A 19,337-nucleotide genomic window follows, 5' to 3' on the forward strand; every position below is an offset into this window, starting at 1 on the left:
CAGCCTCCCTTTTCCACACTGGCTTATTACCATGCCTGAAATCTCACCATTAAGACACTGAAGCCCTAGCTGGTTTGGCTCAGTGGTTAGAGCATCAGCCTGCAGACTGAAGGGTCCCGGGTTCGATTCCAGTCAAGGGCACATACCTCAGTTGTAGGCTCCATCCCTGGCCCCAGATGGGGCGCCTGCTGGAGGTAACCAAGGGATGTGTCTTTTTCACATCAATGTTTCTCTCTCTCCCTCTCTCTCCTTTCCACTCTCTGAAAAGCAATGGAAAAAATATCCTCAGGTAAGGATTAAAAATAAAAAAAATAAAAACTCTAACTTAAAAAAACACACACTGAAAAGTTGGCAGCAACCACATCTAAAATGTGAGCACCTGCCCTGCTCTGCCGGCATCACCTCTGACCTGGGCGAATTCAGCAGCTGCCCTAATATTCCCTCTGCGGCCCAGGCTTTATCTCATCCCTTCCAGCAGTGCTTTTCACAGTGTCCTCAGACCAGCATTACCTGGGAGCTTGTGAGAAATGCATATTCTTGGGCCCCACTCGACACCTTCTGAAGAAGAAACGGGGTAGGACCGGGAACCGTGTCTTAGTAAACCCTCCGGGTGATTGCAGCTGAAGTTTGAGAACCATGTCCTCTGCTCCCCCAGAGAGATCCTCCTAAAACAGTTCTGGTTACGCCGCTCCCCTACGTCGTGGATGGCTCCTCTCTGCCCTTAGGGTTAAGTTTCCCCCTTGGCTTGGCACGAATGCCCATTTACAGCCTTCCAGCTGGCTTACCCTAACTTCCAGCCTCACTGGCCACTCCCCGTCACTCAGCCACGCGACTTACTAGTTCCTGAAAACCATGTTTTCTCTCTTCTTGGCCTTTACATGCTGTGCGCTCCTCCTGGCGCGCCCTGCTCCCCATTTCAGCTGAACAGACTCCTGTTTTATTCTTCAGGGTCCAGTGCAAGAGTCTCAGTTTTCCTGGACACTAACACGTGACCTTCAATACTTTGTGCATGGATATGGCTATTTATGTGTTATTTATGCTAGCCACTGGGGAGATAGAAGCGAGTAAGAATAGGCTCAGGACGCGCACAAGACACAGACACAAAAGTATAATTACAAATGATGTGACGGTTGCAGTAATATACATTATAGGAGTTGAGGGGTCATTAGGGAAGGCTTCCTGGAGGAGGTCATGTCCGAACTATGTCTTTAAGGATAAACAGGAGAAGCCTGGAGTTGGGCATCTGGGGGACGAGAGCAATCAATACGCTCTGCAGAGCAATCAATACGCTCTGTCCTGTGGTCCAGCAGACCAAGGTGGGTGCCACAGAGCACTGCTGGCTGCCCCAATCTGCCAATTCGGAGTGAAAGCCCGCTGAGTCAAAGAAGTCAACACAGACCTTGAGGGCAGTGGGATGGGGGACAAGGTTGGGGGGTCCTGTGAGACCATAGGGGACTAATGAGAAGGGTCTGGAACTTAACACCAATGTGTCAGTTTACGTGGAAGGCATGAAGACAATCTCTAACAGGTAAGCAAAGCAAGGTCGAATTTGGGACATTAGTATAGACAAGGGAACATTAAAAAATGCCATTTGTTAAGTTTTTATGGGTGTCTGGGCCCAGCACTGTGCTAAGTCCTTCACATATAATCTCATTTAATATTCACTTAATGAAGTCAGTATTATTATTGGCACTTTATAGATGAGGAAACACTCACATATTTTAAATATATTCCCAGGTAGCCCTCACACTTTGCTGGTGGGAATGTAAAATGGTACAGCTATTTTGGAAAACAGTTTGGCAGTTCCTCAAAATGATAAACATAAAACTACCATAGGACCCAGTAATTCCACTCCTAGGTGTCTACTCCAGAGATACGAAAACATGTCTATGTGAAGACAAGACTTGCACATGAATGTTCATAGCAGCATTATTCATAATAGCCCCAAACTGGAAACAGCTAAATATCCATCAACTGGTAAACAGATACAAATGCTAGATCCATATAGTGGAGGATTCACACTATTCAGCCATAAAAGGATACAATATGGATGCTCAAAAACATTATGCTAAGTGAAAGAAGCTAGTCCCCAAAGATAACATTTATTCCATTTATATGAAAAGTCCAGAATAGGAAAATCTATAAAGACAAAAAATAAATTAGTGGTTGCCTGAGACTAGAGGTAAGAATGAAGTTAACTGTAAATGGGCATGAGGTCTCTTCTGCACAGAGATGCAAAAATTCTCAACAAAACACTAGCAAACCAAATTCAGCAACGTAAATGAGAATTAGACACCAGGAGATTTCTCCCGAGAATGCAAGGTTAGTTTAAAATCTGAAAATCAGTTAATGCAATGCACCATATCAGTAAAATAAAGGATGAGAACCACATGATCATCTCAATAGGTGCAGAAAGAGTTAAGTAACAAAATTCAACACCCCTTCATGATTTAAAAAAAAACCCTCAACAAACTAGGAATAGAAGGGAACTTTCTCAACCTGATAAAGAGCATCTGTGAAAAACCCACAGCTGGCATCATACTTAATTGTGAAATACCAAATGCTTTCTTTCCCCCACCAGATCCGAAAAAAGACAAGAATGTCTACTCCCTCCATTCTGTTCGCCACTGTGCTGGAGGCTCTAGCCAGGGCAGTTAGGCAAGAAAATGAAATAAAAGGCATCAGATGGGAAGGAATGAAAACTAGCTTTATTTGTAGATAGCATGATCCTCATATATAGGAAACCCTGAAGAATCCATTAAAATATATAAAACTAACAAGTGAGTTCAGTGAGGTTGTAGAATACAAGCCCAACATGCAAAAATCAGTTGTGTTTCTATACTCTAGCAATGAACAATCCAATAAATGAAATTAAGAAGAATTAATTTATAATAGCATCAAAAAGAGTAAGATACTTAGAAATAAATTTAACAAATGCAAAACTTGCTTTCTGGAAACTACAAAGCATCACTGAAAGAAACGAAAGAATACCTAAATAAATAAAAAGACATCTCATGTTCATGGATTGAAAGACTTAATAGTGTTAAGAGGCCAATACTCCCCAAATTGATTTACAAATTCAATGCAGTCTCCATCAAAATTCTAGCTGGCTTCTTTGCAGAATATTGACAAGCTGATCCTAAAATTCATGTGGAAACCCAAGGTTACCCAGAATAGCCAAAATAATCTCAAAAAAGAAAAAAAGTTGGAAGATTCACACGCCCAGATTTCAAAACTGATTACAAAGCTACAGTAGTCAAGACAAAAATAAGGATAGACATAGCTCAATGGATTAGAACTGAGTGTCCAGAAATAAGCCCTTACATTTACAGTCAATCGATTTTTTTAACAAGGTGCCAAGACAATTCAAAAAAAATTTTTTTCAACAGATAGTTTGGGACAACTGGATATTCACATGCAAAAGAATGAAGTCGGACCCCTAACAAAACACCATATACAAAATTTAACTCAAAATGGATCAAAGACCAAAATATAAGCACTAAAACTACAAAACTCTCAGAAAAAGCATAGACATAGATCTTCATGACCCTGGATTAGGCAATGGTTTCTTAGATATGACAACAGAAGTGTTGAAAGCCAGACCTGTCTCCAAAGCTTGTTCCCACTAGGCTTGAGAAAAGACCAGTTGTCTCCATGGTAAGAGTATATAGAACAGCGTCCCAGTAAATCCCAGTTCAAGGGTCTCAGGCTCCTGCCACTCCTCAAGTGACTATAGCAGAGAGTGGGAAAGTGACCAGCAGGATAGGATGCCCAGTGTACCTGCTGGCCGGCTGCTGTGTCCATCCAATCAAGGCCATACACCCCTCCTGGCATGGGTGAGCACGTGTGTGTGTCTGTGTGTGTGTGTGTGTGTGTGTGTGTGTGTCTGTGTGTGTGTGTGTGTGTGTGTGTGTGTTCCTCCAAAGGGATCCCAGATCACCAGGCAGATTATTTTCCCAGCATGGAGACCACTGCCCTCTGGTGGCCACTCTGACAAAAGCTGAAATTGGGGAGAAAAAAATACCCTTTATAAAAACTGTTAAGGATCATTAAGGATCAGGTGTTACTTTTTAAACTCCCCAAAACTTTATTGAATAGGTATTATTGTTTTCAGTGGGGCTCAGAGAGGTGAAATTACTTTCCTAAGGACACACAGCTGGAAGTAGTGGACAGGACCAGGGGCAGGGCGAGGCAGGAGGGTGAGACAAGAAGGACGCCTCACCTGCCTAGTTCTAGTCCCAGCCCTGGTGATAGAACAGGGCTGGAATCGGGCCAGCCAAACTCTAAGACTCATGGTCTTTTTTTATTTTTATTTTTTATTTCAGAGAGAGTGGAAGGGATAGAGAGATTGAAACATCGATGTGAAAGAGACACATCGACTGGTTGCCTCCTGCACACACCCCAACCAGGGCCGGGGATGGAACCTGCAACCGAGGTACGTGCCCTTGGCTGGAATTGAACCTGGGACCCCTTCAGTCCTCAGGCTGACGCTCTAACCACTAAGCAAAACCGGCCAGAGCAAGACTCATGGTCTTAACCACCATGTGGCCCAGCCTCCTAATTTGCATTGAAGGGGTTTCATTCTGACCTTGGACATTTCCTTTGTGTGTACAATGCTAGATGCCAGGGAGACAAAGACACAGCCCTTTACCCATGAAAAGCATGCTTATGTCCTGCAAATGTAAATTGTGAGACGACACCTTGCTCCAGGAGCAGCAAAGGAAGCCTTATGTGTGTGCGTGCTCGGTGTCCTAAGACAACAGGTCTCAGGGAAGTCTGCAGGCAGTGTCCCAGCCACAGGGAGTCTCCTTCCCCAGGCAGTGCATCCCCTGAGGCAAGCTCCTTGGAGGTGCTGGGTAAATGACCCTGAACTCATGACATAGTTGATCTGCTGCCCGTTGTGATGATACACATGATTGTCACCATGCTGTGTGTCACGAGGCATAGAAGGAAAACGCTCACCAGTGTGAAGGTAATTAGCATTCCTTTCACCCAGGCATGTACAGTTTGGCTATTTCAGCTCTTCTCATTTTGCCAGCATTTTTCATCAGGGTCCAAGTCAGTAGTTTTCCCTAAAACCAATTCACAAGTTTTTATTGAGCACCGACTAAAAAGTCCAAACACAGGGAGAGGGAAATCATAGAGGTAGAGCATTGTGCCATTTATTCAGCACCATCAAGGTACATGGCACTGTCCTGAGCCTGTTACTCCTTACATCTGCCTACTGTGGGGGAGGGGGATGAATCCTTGCAGAGATGAGAAAGCAGCTCAGAGAGGGCAAGGATGTAGCCAAAGTCACACAGTGACAGGCAGAGCTGAGATTTGAGCCCAAGTCTAGCCTCATGCCAACACCTCCACTTCTGTGCCTGTGGTCCTCAAAGTGTGTTCCCTGGACCAGAAGCATCAGGATCACCTGTTAGAAATGCAGATACCAGGTCCCACTGCAGATCTACTGAATCAAAGATTTCAGGTGTTAGATCCAGCAGCCTGTGTTTTAACAAGCCCTCCAGGTGATTCTGTGCAGTTCTCAAGTGTGAGAACCATAGGCCTACAGTAGTCCCCGTGCTTCAACTGCCCACAGTCAGATGGGGACCAACTCAAACCAGGACACACACAAATAACTCGTCAAGACCTTCTCTAATAGTGCTAGAGGAGGGAGAGTGGTTTTGAGGGTTCTGAAAAGGTTTCATGGAAGAGATGACATCTGAACTTGGCCATGATGAATGGAAGGACTTTAAAGATCATTAAGTGGAAAAAAAAGCCTTTCAGGTAGAGCAGAGGCAAGGAGGCCAGAAAGTGCCTGTTCATAAGTAGCCTTATGAAAGGCCTTGCCTGCCGGGCTGAGAGGTCTGGACTTATCCTGGAGGTAGTAGGGAGCCATAGCAGGTTTTTGAGCACAGGTGTGCTGATAGCTCAAAGTCCAGGTATGTCACTGCCCAACAACAGCGCTTCCTTACTTACCCACTGTGGTAGGCAGAATAATATTCTAATCCCCAGAGCCTGTGAATATGTTATGTCACATGGCAAGGGGCAATTAGGACTGCAGATGGAATTAAGGCTGCCAATCAGCTGATCCTGAGATGGGGAGATCCTGGATTATTCAGGTGGGCCCAGTGCAGTCACAAGGGTCCTTATAAGTGAAAGAGGCAGGAGAGTTGGTGTCAGAGTCAGGGAGAGATTTCAAGATACTGCACTACTGGCTTTGAAGGTGGAGGAAGAGGCCATGAGCCAGGAAGGCAAACAGCTTCTAGAAGTCTGAAAGGCAAGGAAATGGATTCTTTGCTCTGAAGGAACACAGCCCTGCCAACACCTTGATTTTAGCCCAGTAAGACCCATTTCAGACTTCTGACTTCAGAGCTATAAGACAGACCTCCAGAAAACTATACGGAGTTTTTTTTTTTTCTTCCATCAAAGATAAATAGCAATATCAATCACCATTTTCTGAGTGCTTACAGTGTTATGTACTTTAATCCTCACAATAGTCCCACGAGTCAGGCATTATTATCTCCATTTTCCATATGAGGAAACTGAGGCTTGCCCAAGCTAATAAGGAGCAGAGCCAGCACTGAAAGCTAGACCTGACTCCAAAGCTTGTCCCCACTAGGCTCGAGAAAAGACTTTAGACCACCCATGGCATCCTCCACTTGAGGTTGCCTGGATAGGCTTCACCCAAAGTTGCTGGAGGTCTTTCTTGGCTAGAGCAGGGGCAGAGGGTAGAGCACCCTGGTGATCCTCTGCCTCTAATGAGGAAGCCAGTGAAGACAAACTTGAATTTTCCTGTGTTCCTCCCTGGCTTGGATCTGCTTTCACCTAGGCCAAGGGAAATAGAAGCCCAGACATCAGGCACCAGCTCACAGCCAAATTGCCTGCGTTGTCTCCTGGTTCCATCAATCACTTGCTAGTAAACTTGGGCAAGCTCCTTAGGGCTCCCTGTCTTAGTTTCCTATTCTGTAAAATGGAGATAGTAATAGCACCTACCTTTGAGAGAATTCTGAATTATTGTATGTAATGGGCTGAGAAGAGTGCCTACACAAAACAAGTCTGATAACTTATTATTTTCATTATTATTTCAAGTTGTGGAATCTTGCAGATGTGATTCACTTAAGGATCTTGAGATGGGGAGATTATCCTGGATTATCCAGGTGGACCCTAAATGTAATAACAAATGTGCTTATAAGACTGAGGGAGAGTTGGCCACAGAAAAGAAGGCAGTGTGGTGCCTTTGCAAACACGAGATGCCCTTGCAGATAGAGGAGGTTGGCCAGGGGCCAAAGAATGCAAGGTATGCAGTTCTAGAAGCTGACAAAGGTTAAGGAAACGGATGCTCCCCTAGAGCCTCTGGAGGGAGTGTGACCCTGCTGATACCTTGATTTCAGTCCAGTGAAATGCATTTCAGACTTCTGACCCCCAGAACCGTAAGAGAATAAATGTGTGTTGTTTTATGCCACCATATTTGCGGTAATTTGTTACAGCAGCAATAGGAAACTAAACAGGAAACATCAACATTGACGGTGTAAAGGAATCTGGTGATGCAGCATGAAGGTGTCCAAGAAGCCTGGGTACAGTGAGAAGAGCAAGGAGTCCAGCAGAGGGCTCCCAGTGACTCCGGCATCTAAGATCCATGCAGAGAAACATCTCAGAAAGGTCCCTGAGAAGGAGCAAAGAGGAAGGAGGACCACCAAGGAAGATGGTTGTCCCAGAATGCTAGGGAAAGTGTGTTTCAAGAAAGAGGGAGTGGGTAACACTGACAGATGCTCCTAGAAGTCAATCAAGCAAGACAAGTAAGTGCCTGTTGCGTTTTAAGAGAAGGAGAGCCTAGTCGACCTTGAAATAACTCTGGATGCTTGGGGCTGAAAACAAACTGGAGTGGGTTGAAAGGTGCCTGAGGGGTGAAGCAGAGTTGTATTTCACAGCACATTTGTCCTGTCACCTCCACCAGACTGTACATATTTTTTTTTCAACGTTTAATTCTATTACACAAGCAGTATATGTTCCTTACAGAAAAGTTAAGATACACAAATTAGCCAAAAGAAAAAAAAAATTACTCATAATGTCCTCAGACGGTAATATTTTAGTGTATAGCTCTTCAAGTTTTCTTTTTCTACGCAAGCTCTGTCATTCTCTCAGGCACCTTATGGGGTAAGAGACCATCAGGCCACTTCAAGAGGAAGAAATTCAGCCTTAGAGAAGCAAGCCATTCCCCCAGCTGCACGCAGCTGGCCAGCAGCAGCACCAGGCCTGGGACTTCATCCATCAGACCCACAGCCAATGCTCTTCACCTCGGTGCTTCCCTGATATTGTACCTGAAGGAATCTTTTCCAGAACTACATCAAAGTCGATTTGTATTCTGAACCCCATCCGTCATCCACCCAAAGACATGGGTGGCTCCCAAGAGGAGAGAGTGAGTGCGCGGCGAGGGGCGGCCCTCCGCAGCCTGGCGGGGGCGAGCGGGGCGAGGGCGAGGGGCGAAGGGCGCCAGGCTAAGCGCAGGGAGGGGAAGGGCGAGCGGGAGCGCTAGCGCCTCCTGGGCACCCGCACGCTGGCGTCTTTCCTCGAAACATCATCACCGAGCGGGCGTCAGACCTCCCATTTTGCAGGGGAGGAAACGGGTCTCAAGCAGGGATGTGACTTTTCCCAGATCAGTTTCCCGGGGACGCCGGGCCCCCGGCTGGGGGCGGGGCCGAGGGGCAGGTGGGCGGCCCCAGCAGCGCGCGGGACCGGGGGCGCACAGCAGGGAGCGGGGAGCAAGGGCGATGCGGGGTGATTCCGGGCGGAGCGGGCCGCGGAGACCCGCAGGGCTTGGGGGCGGTGGCGAGGCTGAAGGGGCGAGGGCATGAGGGCTGGGAACGAAGGGCAGCCGGTGGGAGGGAGGAGAACCGGGCAGCGGGAGGAAAGCGAGCGGAACCTGGAGGCGCCGGGAGGGCGGCGGGGGGCCGGAGGCGCTTCAGGGGAGGCCGGGGGCGGGGCAGCGAGGCAAGGGGCGGGGCCGAGGAGCCCAGGGAGAGGCAGGGGGCGGGGCGGTGAGCCAGGGGCGGAGCTCTCAGGGGCTGGGCGGCCAGGGGGCGGGGCCGAGGAGCCCAGGGAGAGGCAGGGGGCGGGGCGGTGAGCCAGGGGCGGAGCTCTCAGGGGCTGGGCGGCCAGGGGGCGGGGCCGAGGAGCCGGGAGAGGGGCCGCGAGGGCCGTGGACGCTAAGCTGGGGGGAGAGGCTGGAAGGCCGGGGCGGGGCCGAGGAGAGGACGGGGTGAGGAAGCCCCGGGCTCCGGGACCCGAGGGGACTTGGCGGTAGGCAGCGGAGGCAGTCGGGGGCGGGGCGGGGCGCAGGGGGCGGGGCCTTCGGAGGTCCCGACGGCGCCCGCGGGGAGCTGTGAGGCCAGCCCAGAGCTGTGTGACTAGCGCGCCCCGCGCTCCGCTCCCGCAGCCCCGGAGCCGCCGGCCCGCGCCCACCATGCCGGAGCAGCTCAGCATCGCGGAGTTCCTCGCCGTTACAGCCGAGGACCTCAACTCCCCGGCCGGGGCCGCAGCCTTCGCCGCCAAGATGCCCCGGTGCCGGGGGGCGGCACTGGCGCGGGAGGAGGTGAGGGGGCCGAGGCGGGAAGGGTGCGGGGTCGCGGCAGGGCCTCGCCTTGACGTTCACAGGCGTGACCGGAGCTGTGTTGGCCCTTACCGCTCCCCAGGAACCTGCTCCCCCCCTAGATCTGTGAGAACCGAGTGCATCTCAAACATCCGCGTCCTCACCGTCGAGGCCTTGGGGAGGGCCGGAGGGACCGTTTGTGGGAGGTCTCGAGGTCACCTCGATGACAGACTTCACAGGTCGGGGAACATACCCCCCGGGGTTCTTGGTGACCTGCACCGTCGCTTGTGTTTGCTCAGCTCCTCACTGCATCTGTTTGGGTTTTCATCTTTGGAGCCCCCACAAGTTTGGCCCCAAAGTCACTCCTCTTCTGGCCAGCAGGCCTTCCCGCCTCAGTCAAGAACTTGCTTCTCCCTGGCTGCAGGGAGGCCCCCTCCCCCTGGCTGCTGGCTCTGGTGGCTGTGGAATGAATGCGAATGAGGAGGCGCCAGGAGCCGGGGTTCACCTTGGCCAGGCTGTTGGCAAGTTTCTAGTCTCCTCCCCCTCCCCTCTCCTCTTTGTCTTTCCCAGAAACGAGTCCCAGGCCTTTTCTTTTACCCCTGCAGGCTGCCCCACCCCATTCCCCTACTCTTTGGAGTTCATTCCTCTTCTGGAGTTCATTGCTCTTCTCGGACCTGCAGCGCTTTGCCGGGCCTCCCCTGCAGGGAATATTCTAGGGCAGACACCCTGCAGCTTTGGGCCAACGGGGAATAATGTGTGTTCGCAGCTCCCTTTCAGAGGATGCCCTGAATTTGGGTGACATTTAGGACCTCAGCCGTTGCCCTCACCGTCCATCCTTCACCATAAGAGTATTGAGCACCTACTACATGGCTGATACAAAGCTCAATAGTTCATAATATCCCGGATCAGTGTCTTGGGAAAGTTCTTTTCCTTCTGTCCTCTGGCAGGCTGAACCCCTTCTCAGAGTCTGTGTCTGTCACTTTGTAGCGGGATGATAGAGGTTTGTGAAAAGAGCACTAACTTTGGGGGAGGCAGACTGTGTTCAAATTCTGGCTCTGCAGCTTGCTAGCTGTGTGAGCTTGGGCATGTGACCTGATTTGTTTGAGCCCCACTTTTGGCATCTGTAAAATGGAGATAATAATATTTACCCTACAGGGCTATGGTATTTCATGAGGCAATGCGTGTAAGGCATGCACCTTGATAAATGGAATGAAGATCAGGTTAATTGACAGGCCTCTTTAGACAGTGGCTGGGTCTCTTTTGTCCATTTCTCTCACAGAGCCCAGCCTAATAGGATATAGGTTTTAATTAAAATAAGAAGCAGCCAATGATCCTTTGGCCTCCTTCCTTGGGCAGAACCAGTAGCTTCCACCACCTAGGAATATGAATTGTATTTTACTGGGAGGCTCATAGGGAAACTGCCACAGTGCCTCATCCCGAGGAGAGAGCTTCCTGAGGTTTGTCTTCATAGTCTCACATTTCATGACCTGGAAGAATTCAGTGCCATCAGCACCCTTAGTTCTGTCACAGTTCACCCTCCTCTCTGGGTTGTTCATTAAAATGTTAAATCAGAGCCAGAGCAGGAGAAGGGGCTGTACTATGAACCCTTCTCCAGGGACAGAAATGCCCATTTATGCCTGTGCATCTGGCCTTGCCTGGCTTGGTGTGTGTGAGCACTTGTGTGTGCCTGGAGGGGATGGGGGAGCCCTTGGAATGGGTCTGGAGGCTGAAGCAGGCTGTGGTCAGGGCTCCGTTTTGCCTCAGTTCAGGCCTGGCAAAACCAGGTCTCCTTTGCCTTTGAGACTGGTTTGGTGTACACAAGGTTCATTTTTACAGCAGAAAGCCTGTGGCACCCAAACATGACTTTCCTCATCAGCATTTCACTGCCCCAAAAGTTAGAATCTGACCTTTGGATTGGACTTTCCGGAGGTTTCCTGTTTGGTTTTGCATTCGTGTTTGTATTTACATGTAATTTGAAACTGGCACCCCCCCCCACTTGAAGCTGGGTGAATTTGGATGAATCAGAATGTAACAGATTCTTTTTTTAAATTTAATCCTCACCAAAGGATATGTTGTTATTGATTTTAGAGAGAGAGGAAGAAAGAGAGAGAAACATCGGTGTGAGAGAGACATTGATCAGTTGTACCCCCTGAAGGGCGATCCAGCTGAAACCTGGCTATGTGCCTTGACTGGGACTCAAACCCATGACCTTTTGGTGCATGGGACGACGCTCCAACCAACTGAGCCACACTGGCCAGGGTGCAACTGATTCTTAAATCAAGTCTTCCAGTCCCAGCTGGTTTCCTGGGAGTAACTAGGGACTCTGTTACTTGCAGTTACTCTAGGACTTGCAGCCCTTCTTTGCAGTCCTTCTGGGAAGGACCCTGGGTAGGTCACAGGAATCTAGAATATCAGCGTTGAGGGCCACTTTAAGATAGAGATCATCTAGGGAGGCTCTTATCTGAGATGGGGAAACTGATGTCCTGAGAGTGCAAGACAATTCCAAGCTCCCACAGCTGGGTAAGGGACAAATTGACATTTCTACTGAAATGTTCTAACCTCTGGTCCTATTCTCTTTCCTTCTAAAGTCCAACTGCCTGTCCTCCCTTTGTAACTTCTCTGAACCTTTTATTTTACCCTTAAAATGGGTCTAATCATCCCTCTCTGGGTTGTTAAAGTTTTTGGATTTTAACTGTGAAATACTGAAATACAGGGAGTAAGACAGATCATCATTATGTCAACCACCTTCTTTGGTCCTGGACCCCTTTACATCCATCATCTCATTGATAATCACAATAACACAGGTGAAAATGGGCCCAGGGAGGTTAAGGCAGTTGCCTTGTGTCACATAGTAGGTCTGTCTGACTCTAAGGCCTGTCCAGTTCTTCATGCCATTTCTGTGCTAAGCACCAAGGACATTAAGATTCTGCTCTCGTTTGCTGGCTCTCATTTGCTGGATATCTTAGGGAGATAAGTAGGAACCTAGGAGTCTGTCCTGAGTGCCCAGAGAAAGTTCAGTTAGTGCCATAGAGGCTGGTAAAATAGGGCAGGGAGAGAGCAGTGAGGACTGGTATAATCAGGGAGAGCTTCCTGGAGGAGGTGACACTTCCAGGTGGGTATTGAAAGATGGAAGAACTCCATTAAGTGAGGAAGACAAGAGTGAATTTTGAGACTGGTAGGAAGAGAGCATATGTAGGAACCAAGTAAGCCATTTTGACAAGTGCTGAGAATTCATGCTAGATAACACATCTCAAGCTACTAGTGAAGTTTTATCTCCTACTGGGTCTCAAATGAAGCAGTCCACCACATATAGATATTCAAAAGCTTGTGATATGTATATATATATATATATATATAGAGAGAGAGAGAGAGAGAGAGAGAGAGAGAGAGAGATTTGATGAAGTTTTAGTTGTACAAAGGACATAATAAGTTTTAATTAAAAAATCTAAAAACATAACTGAAAAGTCTAAAGTCACCTCTGACTGTGTCTCACAATCGCTATACTCTCCCCAGAGGTAATTGCTATGGAAATGTGCATGTTTCCCAATGTGTATCCTCAGAGAAATTATATTACCCGGAAAGGGTTGGTAGGGAGCATATTTGCCTAAATTGATATCATGTCTTATAATGCACAGTTTTAAATTTTATTGGAGTCAAATTTATCTTTTCCTTTGTGACTTTTGCTTTTGTGTGTGTCTCTGTGTTTAATTTATTGTTTTTAGAGAGAGAGGAGGGAGAGAGAAACATCGATTTGTGGTTCCATTTATTTATGCATTCATTGCTTGATTCTTGTATGTGCCCTGACCGGGGATCAAACCCACAACCTTAGTGCATTGAGGCAATGCTCTAACCAGCTGAGCTACCCAGCCGGGGCCAACTTTTGCTTTTTTATATTTTGTTCAGAAAGGATTTCATTCTTAATTCTTAATATGCTTGTGAATTTTACATTCTACTTTGTCTACATTTATTTTACCAAAAAAATCATAATATCACATAATCTTAGACATTGTTTGTAAGAAACATAAGCCCTCTCAAGCCTGTTTACACTGAAGGGAAATTTGTTTTAAGGAATTAGAGGTGCCTCTTGGGACTGAAGAGCAGTCAGGAAAAGGAGACCTCACCAGGCCTCCGTGGAGGCTGGAAACTCCCCGGGGCCTCCGTGGAGGCTGGGAAGTCATCAGAAACAAAGGCAGCTACTTCGTGCTCCTCTCTGTCTTCTGCCTCTGTTTCTTTCTGCATATCTAAACACTGCTTTTGATCACTTGTCATCACCCAGGCCTCAAAGGGCATAACGCAATCTTCTGGGGAAGACATTCACGTGACCTCACTGGCCCAGCATCTAAAGGTTATCAAGCCAGGTTTGTGTGCCACATCCAAGTTCTTGGCGGAGAGGTTAATGGCCTGGCCCTGTTCTGGATTGGTTCCAGAAGCCCAGTCTCCACCCTGGTTTCATCAACAGAGTTCATGGAGGATAGACTTGGGCAGGGTAAACATGGCACAGAGATCTACACTGTGGAGGGGTGCACTTCTCAGAGAAGAGGGGCAGGGCCCAGAAAGTTCTCTCTCACGTGTCCATGGCAATTCTGCTTCATCTGCCACAACCTAGGATCCGGGGAGAGGCACTGTGCTCGTTGTGTTTTGTGCCTACCTAGTTATCCTGGTGTAGATGAACCTCAGTTTGGAAAGCTTAGGTGTAAGGGAATTAAAAAGATGGATTGGAGATCTCGGGATAAAGCACGACTTGGAGGGTCTTGAATGCCAATTAGGCATTTGGGGTTTTTGCTGGGCAGTAGGGACCAGTGGACCCAATCATGTTGGAATGGATGAGGCCGGTCCTGCCGAGGGACATAGCAGCCAGCATACTGCCTGGGGACTGTTTGTGCCAGGCCCTGTATTAGGCACCGGGTAACACACAGCTCGTTAAAGGAGATGCCGTCTTTGCTCCATTGAGCCTACAGTTTTCTGGGTGGTAAACAAACAAGTCAGTAATTGCACGTTGTGATAAGTGGCATGAAGGCTCATGCTCCTGGTCAAGGCCTCCCTTGAGGTTTGGCCGTGTCTTCATCTCTCCTCGTGCTAGCCTCTGTCCGCAGGGAGTCTCACCCACACCCATGGCTTTAGTTGTCTCCCGTCTTTTAGGTGACTCACACATTTGTACCTCCAGCCTAGACCTTCATGTCCAACTGCTCATTTGGCTATTTCACTTAGATTTTGAAACATATCCAAAACCACACTCTTTTTTGTTTTGTTAATCATCACCCAAGGATATTCCTCCCATTGATTTTTAGAGTGGAAGGGAGGCAGGAGAGAGAGAAGAGAGGGAGAGAAACATCGATGTGAGAGAGACAACATCAATTGGTTGCCTCCTACACGCGCTCTGACCAGGGCAGGAGGGCAACCCTGAAACCCAGGTGCATACCCTTGACGGAATCGAACCTGAGACCCTCCGGTATGCAGGCTGACGCTCTAACCACCGAGCCTCACTCACCATGGCTAAAACCACACTCTTGACTGTCCCTCTAGGCTGGCCCTTCCGGTGTTCCCTTCTCAGTGAGTGGTACCTCCCTGTATTCTGTTACACCAGACAGAAGTCTCTCACCCCCACATGCACACTTCACCATCAGGAGTCATCAGTTTTACATCCTAAGCATCTCTGAAGTCTACCCATTTCTCTGTATTTCTGCCCTAGTCCAAGCCACCATCATCTCCCCTGGACCACTGTGTGGCCTCCTAACTTGCCTCTGTACTTTTACTGTAGCTCAGTTCTCCCTGATAGCACTGTGTCTCTCTCTCCTTCGCAGCAGACATCATAGATAAAGTTTACATTTACTTGCATAATTCCTTTATTAAAATCTGGTTTTCCACTAGTTATTTGACTTCCAAGAGACAGAATGTATCTCACCATTGTATCCCTAGTGTTCGCACACCATGGTAGGTGCTCAGAAAACGTTGGTTGAATAAAATATAAAAAAGAAACATAGAAAAGGAGCAGGCAAGCAGCATGACCCATCTCGAATTTTAGGAAGACGCGGTAGCTGCTGTGTGGAAGCTGGAGTCGGGGAGGAGAGGGCTGAGGGAGGCCCTTGCAGTTGCTCCTGGAGGAGATGATGGTGGAGGGGAGAAGCGGGCAGATTCTACAGGTGCTTTGGAAGTACAGTTGACCTTGAACACTGTGAGTTTGAACTGCATGGGTACACTTTTATATGGATCTTTTTTTCAATAAATGTATTTTTTCTTCCTTATGATTTTCTTAATAACATTTTCTCTAGCTTAGTTTATTATAAGAATATAGTACATAATACATATATAAAAGTGTGTTAATTGACTGTTTATGTTATCAGTAAGGCTTCTAGTCAATAGCAGGCTATCAGTAGTTAAATTTTGGGGGAGTCAAAAGTTATGTGTGGATTTTCAACTTACTTATGTGCGTAGGGATGTGGTTATCAGTGTCCCCTAACCCCCATGTTGTTCAAAGGTCAACTATACAGTCATGCACCGCATAACAGAGTTTTGGTCAATCACAGACTATGTGTATAATGGTGGTTCCATAAGATTATAATGCAGCTGAAAAATTCCTATTTCCTAGTGATATAGCCATTGTAACGTCGCAGCTTAGTGCATTCACAGTTGCCTACAGTAGTCAGTAGATTTACATGCTGTATAGGCCTATAGCTTAGGAGCAATAAGCTAGACCATATAGCCTAGGTGTGTAGTAGGCTATACCATCTAGGTTTGTGTAAGTGCCCTCTATGATATTTGCACAATGATAGAATCATCTAACAATGCATTTCTCAGAATGTATACCCATTGTTAAATGACACATGACTGTAGTAACATCAAGATTTATTGATGGAGTACATGTGGGAAGTGGTCAAGAATGGTTCCCAGATTTCTAACAGGGGTGGTGGTGCCATTTACTCTTCTTAGGAAGGGGGAATCTGGGAGAGGGACAGGTTTCAGGGAAAGTCAAGAATTCTGTTTGTACATCTTATAGGCCTTTGAGACATCCAAATAGAGATGTCAAGAAGGAATTTGGATATATGAGTTTGAAGATCAAAGGAGTGGGCTGGAGATACACATTTGAGAGTTGTCAGCATTGAGATACTGGGTTTCAAACTCTGTGTAAGAATCACCTGGCATGATTCCCAGAGAGTCCAATTCAGTAGCTGTATCTTACTTGGACTTCTTATTGCAAGTAATAGAAACCAACCTGAGCTGATTTAAATAGAAAAGGAGTCCATTAAAAGGGAATATTCAGCAGTTTGCAGAATTTCTGGGAAGCTGGAGACTGGGGTAAGGCATTAGGCAAGATCTCAGCCACAATCACTTCACTGAGCCAGTTTGGTGAGGACACTGCTATCACACACTAAATGTCACAGCTTGCACTGCCACCATCCCCTGGGGACTGGGCACCTTCACTGCTGTTGCCATCAGCATAAGATTGGATCTTCTACTCTCTCTGCTCCTGATTCAAAGTTTGCAGTGAGTGCCTCTGATTGTCCAAGCCTAGCGCATACACCTGTACCCTAGCTGCAAGAGAGGCTGGAAAAGTAAGAATTTGGTTTTATCAGCTTTTATAGTAGGCAAACTCTGCCAAGACTTGTGCAGCAAGTAATTTCCCAGCCTGGCAAAAAAAAAGCAAAAAAAAAAAAAGCCGGCCTAGCCAGTTTGGCTCAATGGTTAGAGTGTTGGCCTGTGCCTGAAGGGTGTCAGGTTCAATTCTGGTCAAGGGCACATACCTCAGTTGCAGGCTCAATCCCTGGTCCCGGTCCAGACATGTGTGAGAGGCAACCAATCCATGTGTCTCTCTCACATTGATGTCTCTCTCTCTCTCTCTCTCTTTCTCTCTCTCCATTCTACTCTCTCTGGAAAAAATATCCTTGAGTGAGGATTGGAAAAAAAAAAAGCCAAATGTCCTTGGCAGGTTTGCCAGCATGCAGGAGGGTATCTGGGAATCTGCATTTTAACCAGAACCCCAGGAGATACCCATGCAGGCAGTCCATGAGCCACATATGCATACATTGAATTAGCTGGTGTTTAAAGCCGTGGGAATGGATGAGGTCACCCAGGGAGAGGAATGAAGAGGGCCCAGGCCCAAGCTCTGGGGAGCTCCAGTGTTGAGAGTTTAGGATGGGAAGATGAAAGTTAATAAAGGAGACTGAGAAGGAGCTGCCAGTGAGGAGGGAGGGAAATCGAGAGAGTACAGTGCCTCGGAAGCCAGGAGAGGAATGTTTTGATGAGGGAGCTCTGTGACATGCTGCCTGCATGTCCAGAAATAAAATAAGAAAATGACAGACATGACCCCTGGCTTTCACAACATGGAGGTCATCGATGACCTTAAGAACAGATTTAGTGCTATTTTCCCCTCCACACCGGGCCGGACTGATTTCAGGAGGGGGCAGATGAGAAGTTCTCCCCGTGTAGGGATGCAGAGACATGGATGGTGACCAGGGACCTGGGCCAAGGAGGTTTTCCAGGGTGGACTTAGACTCAGCTCTGCTGAGCCCAGGCTCTTCCCACACCAGGCTGTCTCCCTGGAGTTGTCAGCCTTGAGCCCAGTCTCCCAAAGCCTCCTCCCCTCCTCAAATTTCAGTCTTCGGTGTTTAATTCCTTGCCTGGTGTTGAGCTGTTTCTGGCCAAGGAGGTGACATAGGCAGGTTTGAGAGCTTGAGGTCAGAGTAGAAGGAAAATGCTTTTCCCTAAAGGCAATTCGGTAGTACAGGCAGACCTCAGACATAGTCAGGGTTCCGTTCCGGGCCACTGCAGTAAAGTAAGCATGGCACTGAAGTGAGTTATAATCTTTTTTGCTGGTGGAGGGTCTTGCCTTCAATTTGTAAAAAATGCAACATCTGTGAAGCACAGTAAAGTGAAGCACAATCAAATGACACCTGCCTGTATAGTCCTCAGAGTTCTTGCTAAAAGTTTCCTTTGATGGGCTCAGTGAGGCCCACGGAGGCACAGTGAGTTCCCGAGACTCTAGGGCAGGACTCTGGGCTCTGTTTGTCCGGGGAACTTTGTGATTGTGGAAGGTATGGGAGGCGGAGTGGGAATAGCTGCTAAAAGTTCTCTAGCTCAGCTGGTTTTTCACCTGACTGTGCTTTTAAGCACTTCAGGCTCCACCCAGACCTACTGAATCTAAATCTCCTGGGAGTGACGCCTGGACGAACGAGCAGTTCAGAAGTTCCCCGGGCGATTCTGGTGAGCAGTCAGGGTGAAAACTATTGTGGTGAGCCGTTTCATGCCCACTTAAGGTCAGTTATCCATTAAAGTCTATTTATTGAACACCCCCTGTGTTCAAAGGCGGCATGGTAGGTTCTGAGGGCAAGAAGATGACAAGATAAGGTCCCCATCTGGGAAGGAGAAGGACTCATGTCCGTGAAAAGATAGGTGATTGACAACCTACAACACAGAGGCTCGTGCCTGAGGCCTGTGGGGACAGTATAATAACCGAAATAGACAGACTGGGTTTAAGTTCCTACTGGTTGTGTGACCTTGGGCAAATGACTCAACCTTTCTGAGTCTCAGTTTCTCCATCTGTAAATCAGGAACCACACAGAGAAAAGGAGATAATTGCAACAGGGACGAGGTAATTACTTGAGTGAGTGCTAAATTGTCTGTGCAGTCCTGGCACCAGCTCAAAAAGAAATAGTGTGTACCTTGGAGGTGCCCAGGAACTAGTAGCTGCACCTAGTTATGGACGAGGCAGGTTCTCTGCCCTCGCTCTCTCCATCCATTCGTTCTTTTTTTTTTTTTAATTTTTAAAAAA

The 19,337-nt window shown here is 47.7% G+C and overlaps 1 protein-coding gene across 1 annotated transcript in view; it reads left to right on the plus strand.

Moving 5' to 3' along the window:
* Window positions 1–9,383: 9,383 nt before the first annotated feature.
* ASAP3 (ArfGAP with SH3 domain, ankyrin repeat and PH domain 3) overlaps window positions 9,384–19,337 on the plus strand; it is a 40,172-nt gene continuing 30,218 nt past the window's right edge. The window contains 1 exon segment of the mRNA XM_087820162.1: window positions 9,384–9,574. Within this exon segment, the coding sequence (XP_087676288.1) occupies window positions 9,446–9,574 (129 nt within the window). The 5' untranslated portion in view covers window positions 9,384–9,445.

The sequence above is a fragment of the Miniopterus natalensis genome, chromosome 9 (genome assembly GCF_054644295.1).
Source record: "Miniopterus natalensis isolate mMinNat1 chromosome 9, mMinNat1.hap1, whole genome shotgun sequence".
NCBI classification, from domain to species: domain Eukaryota; kingdom Metazoa; phylum Chordata; class Mammalia; order Chiroptera; family Miniopteridae; genus Miniopterus; species Miniopterus natalensis.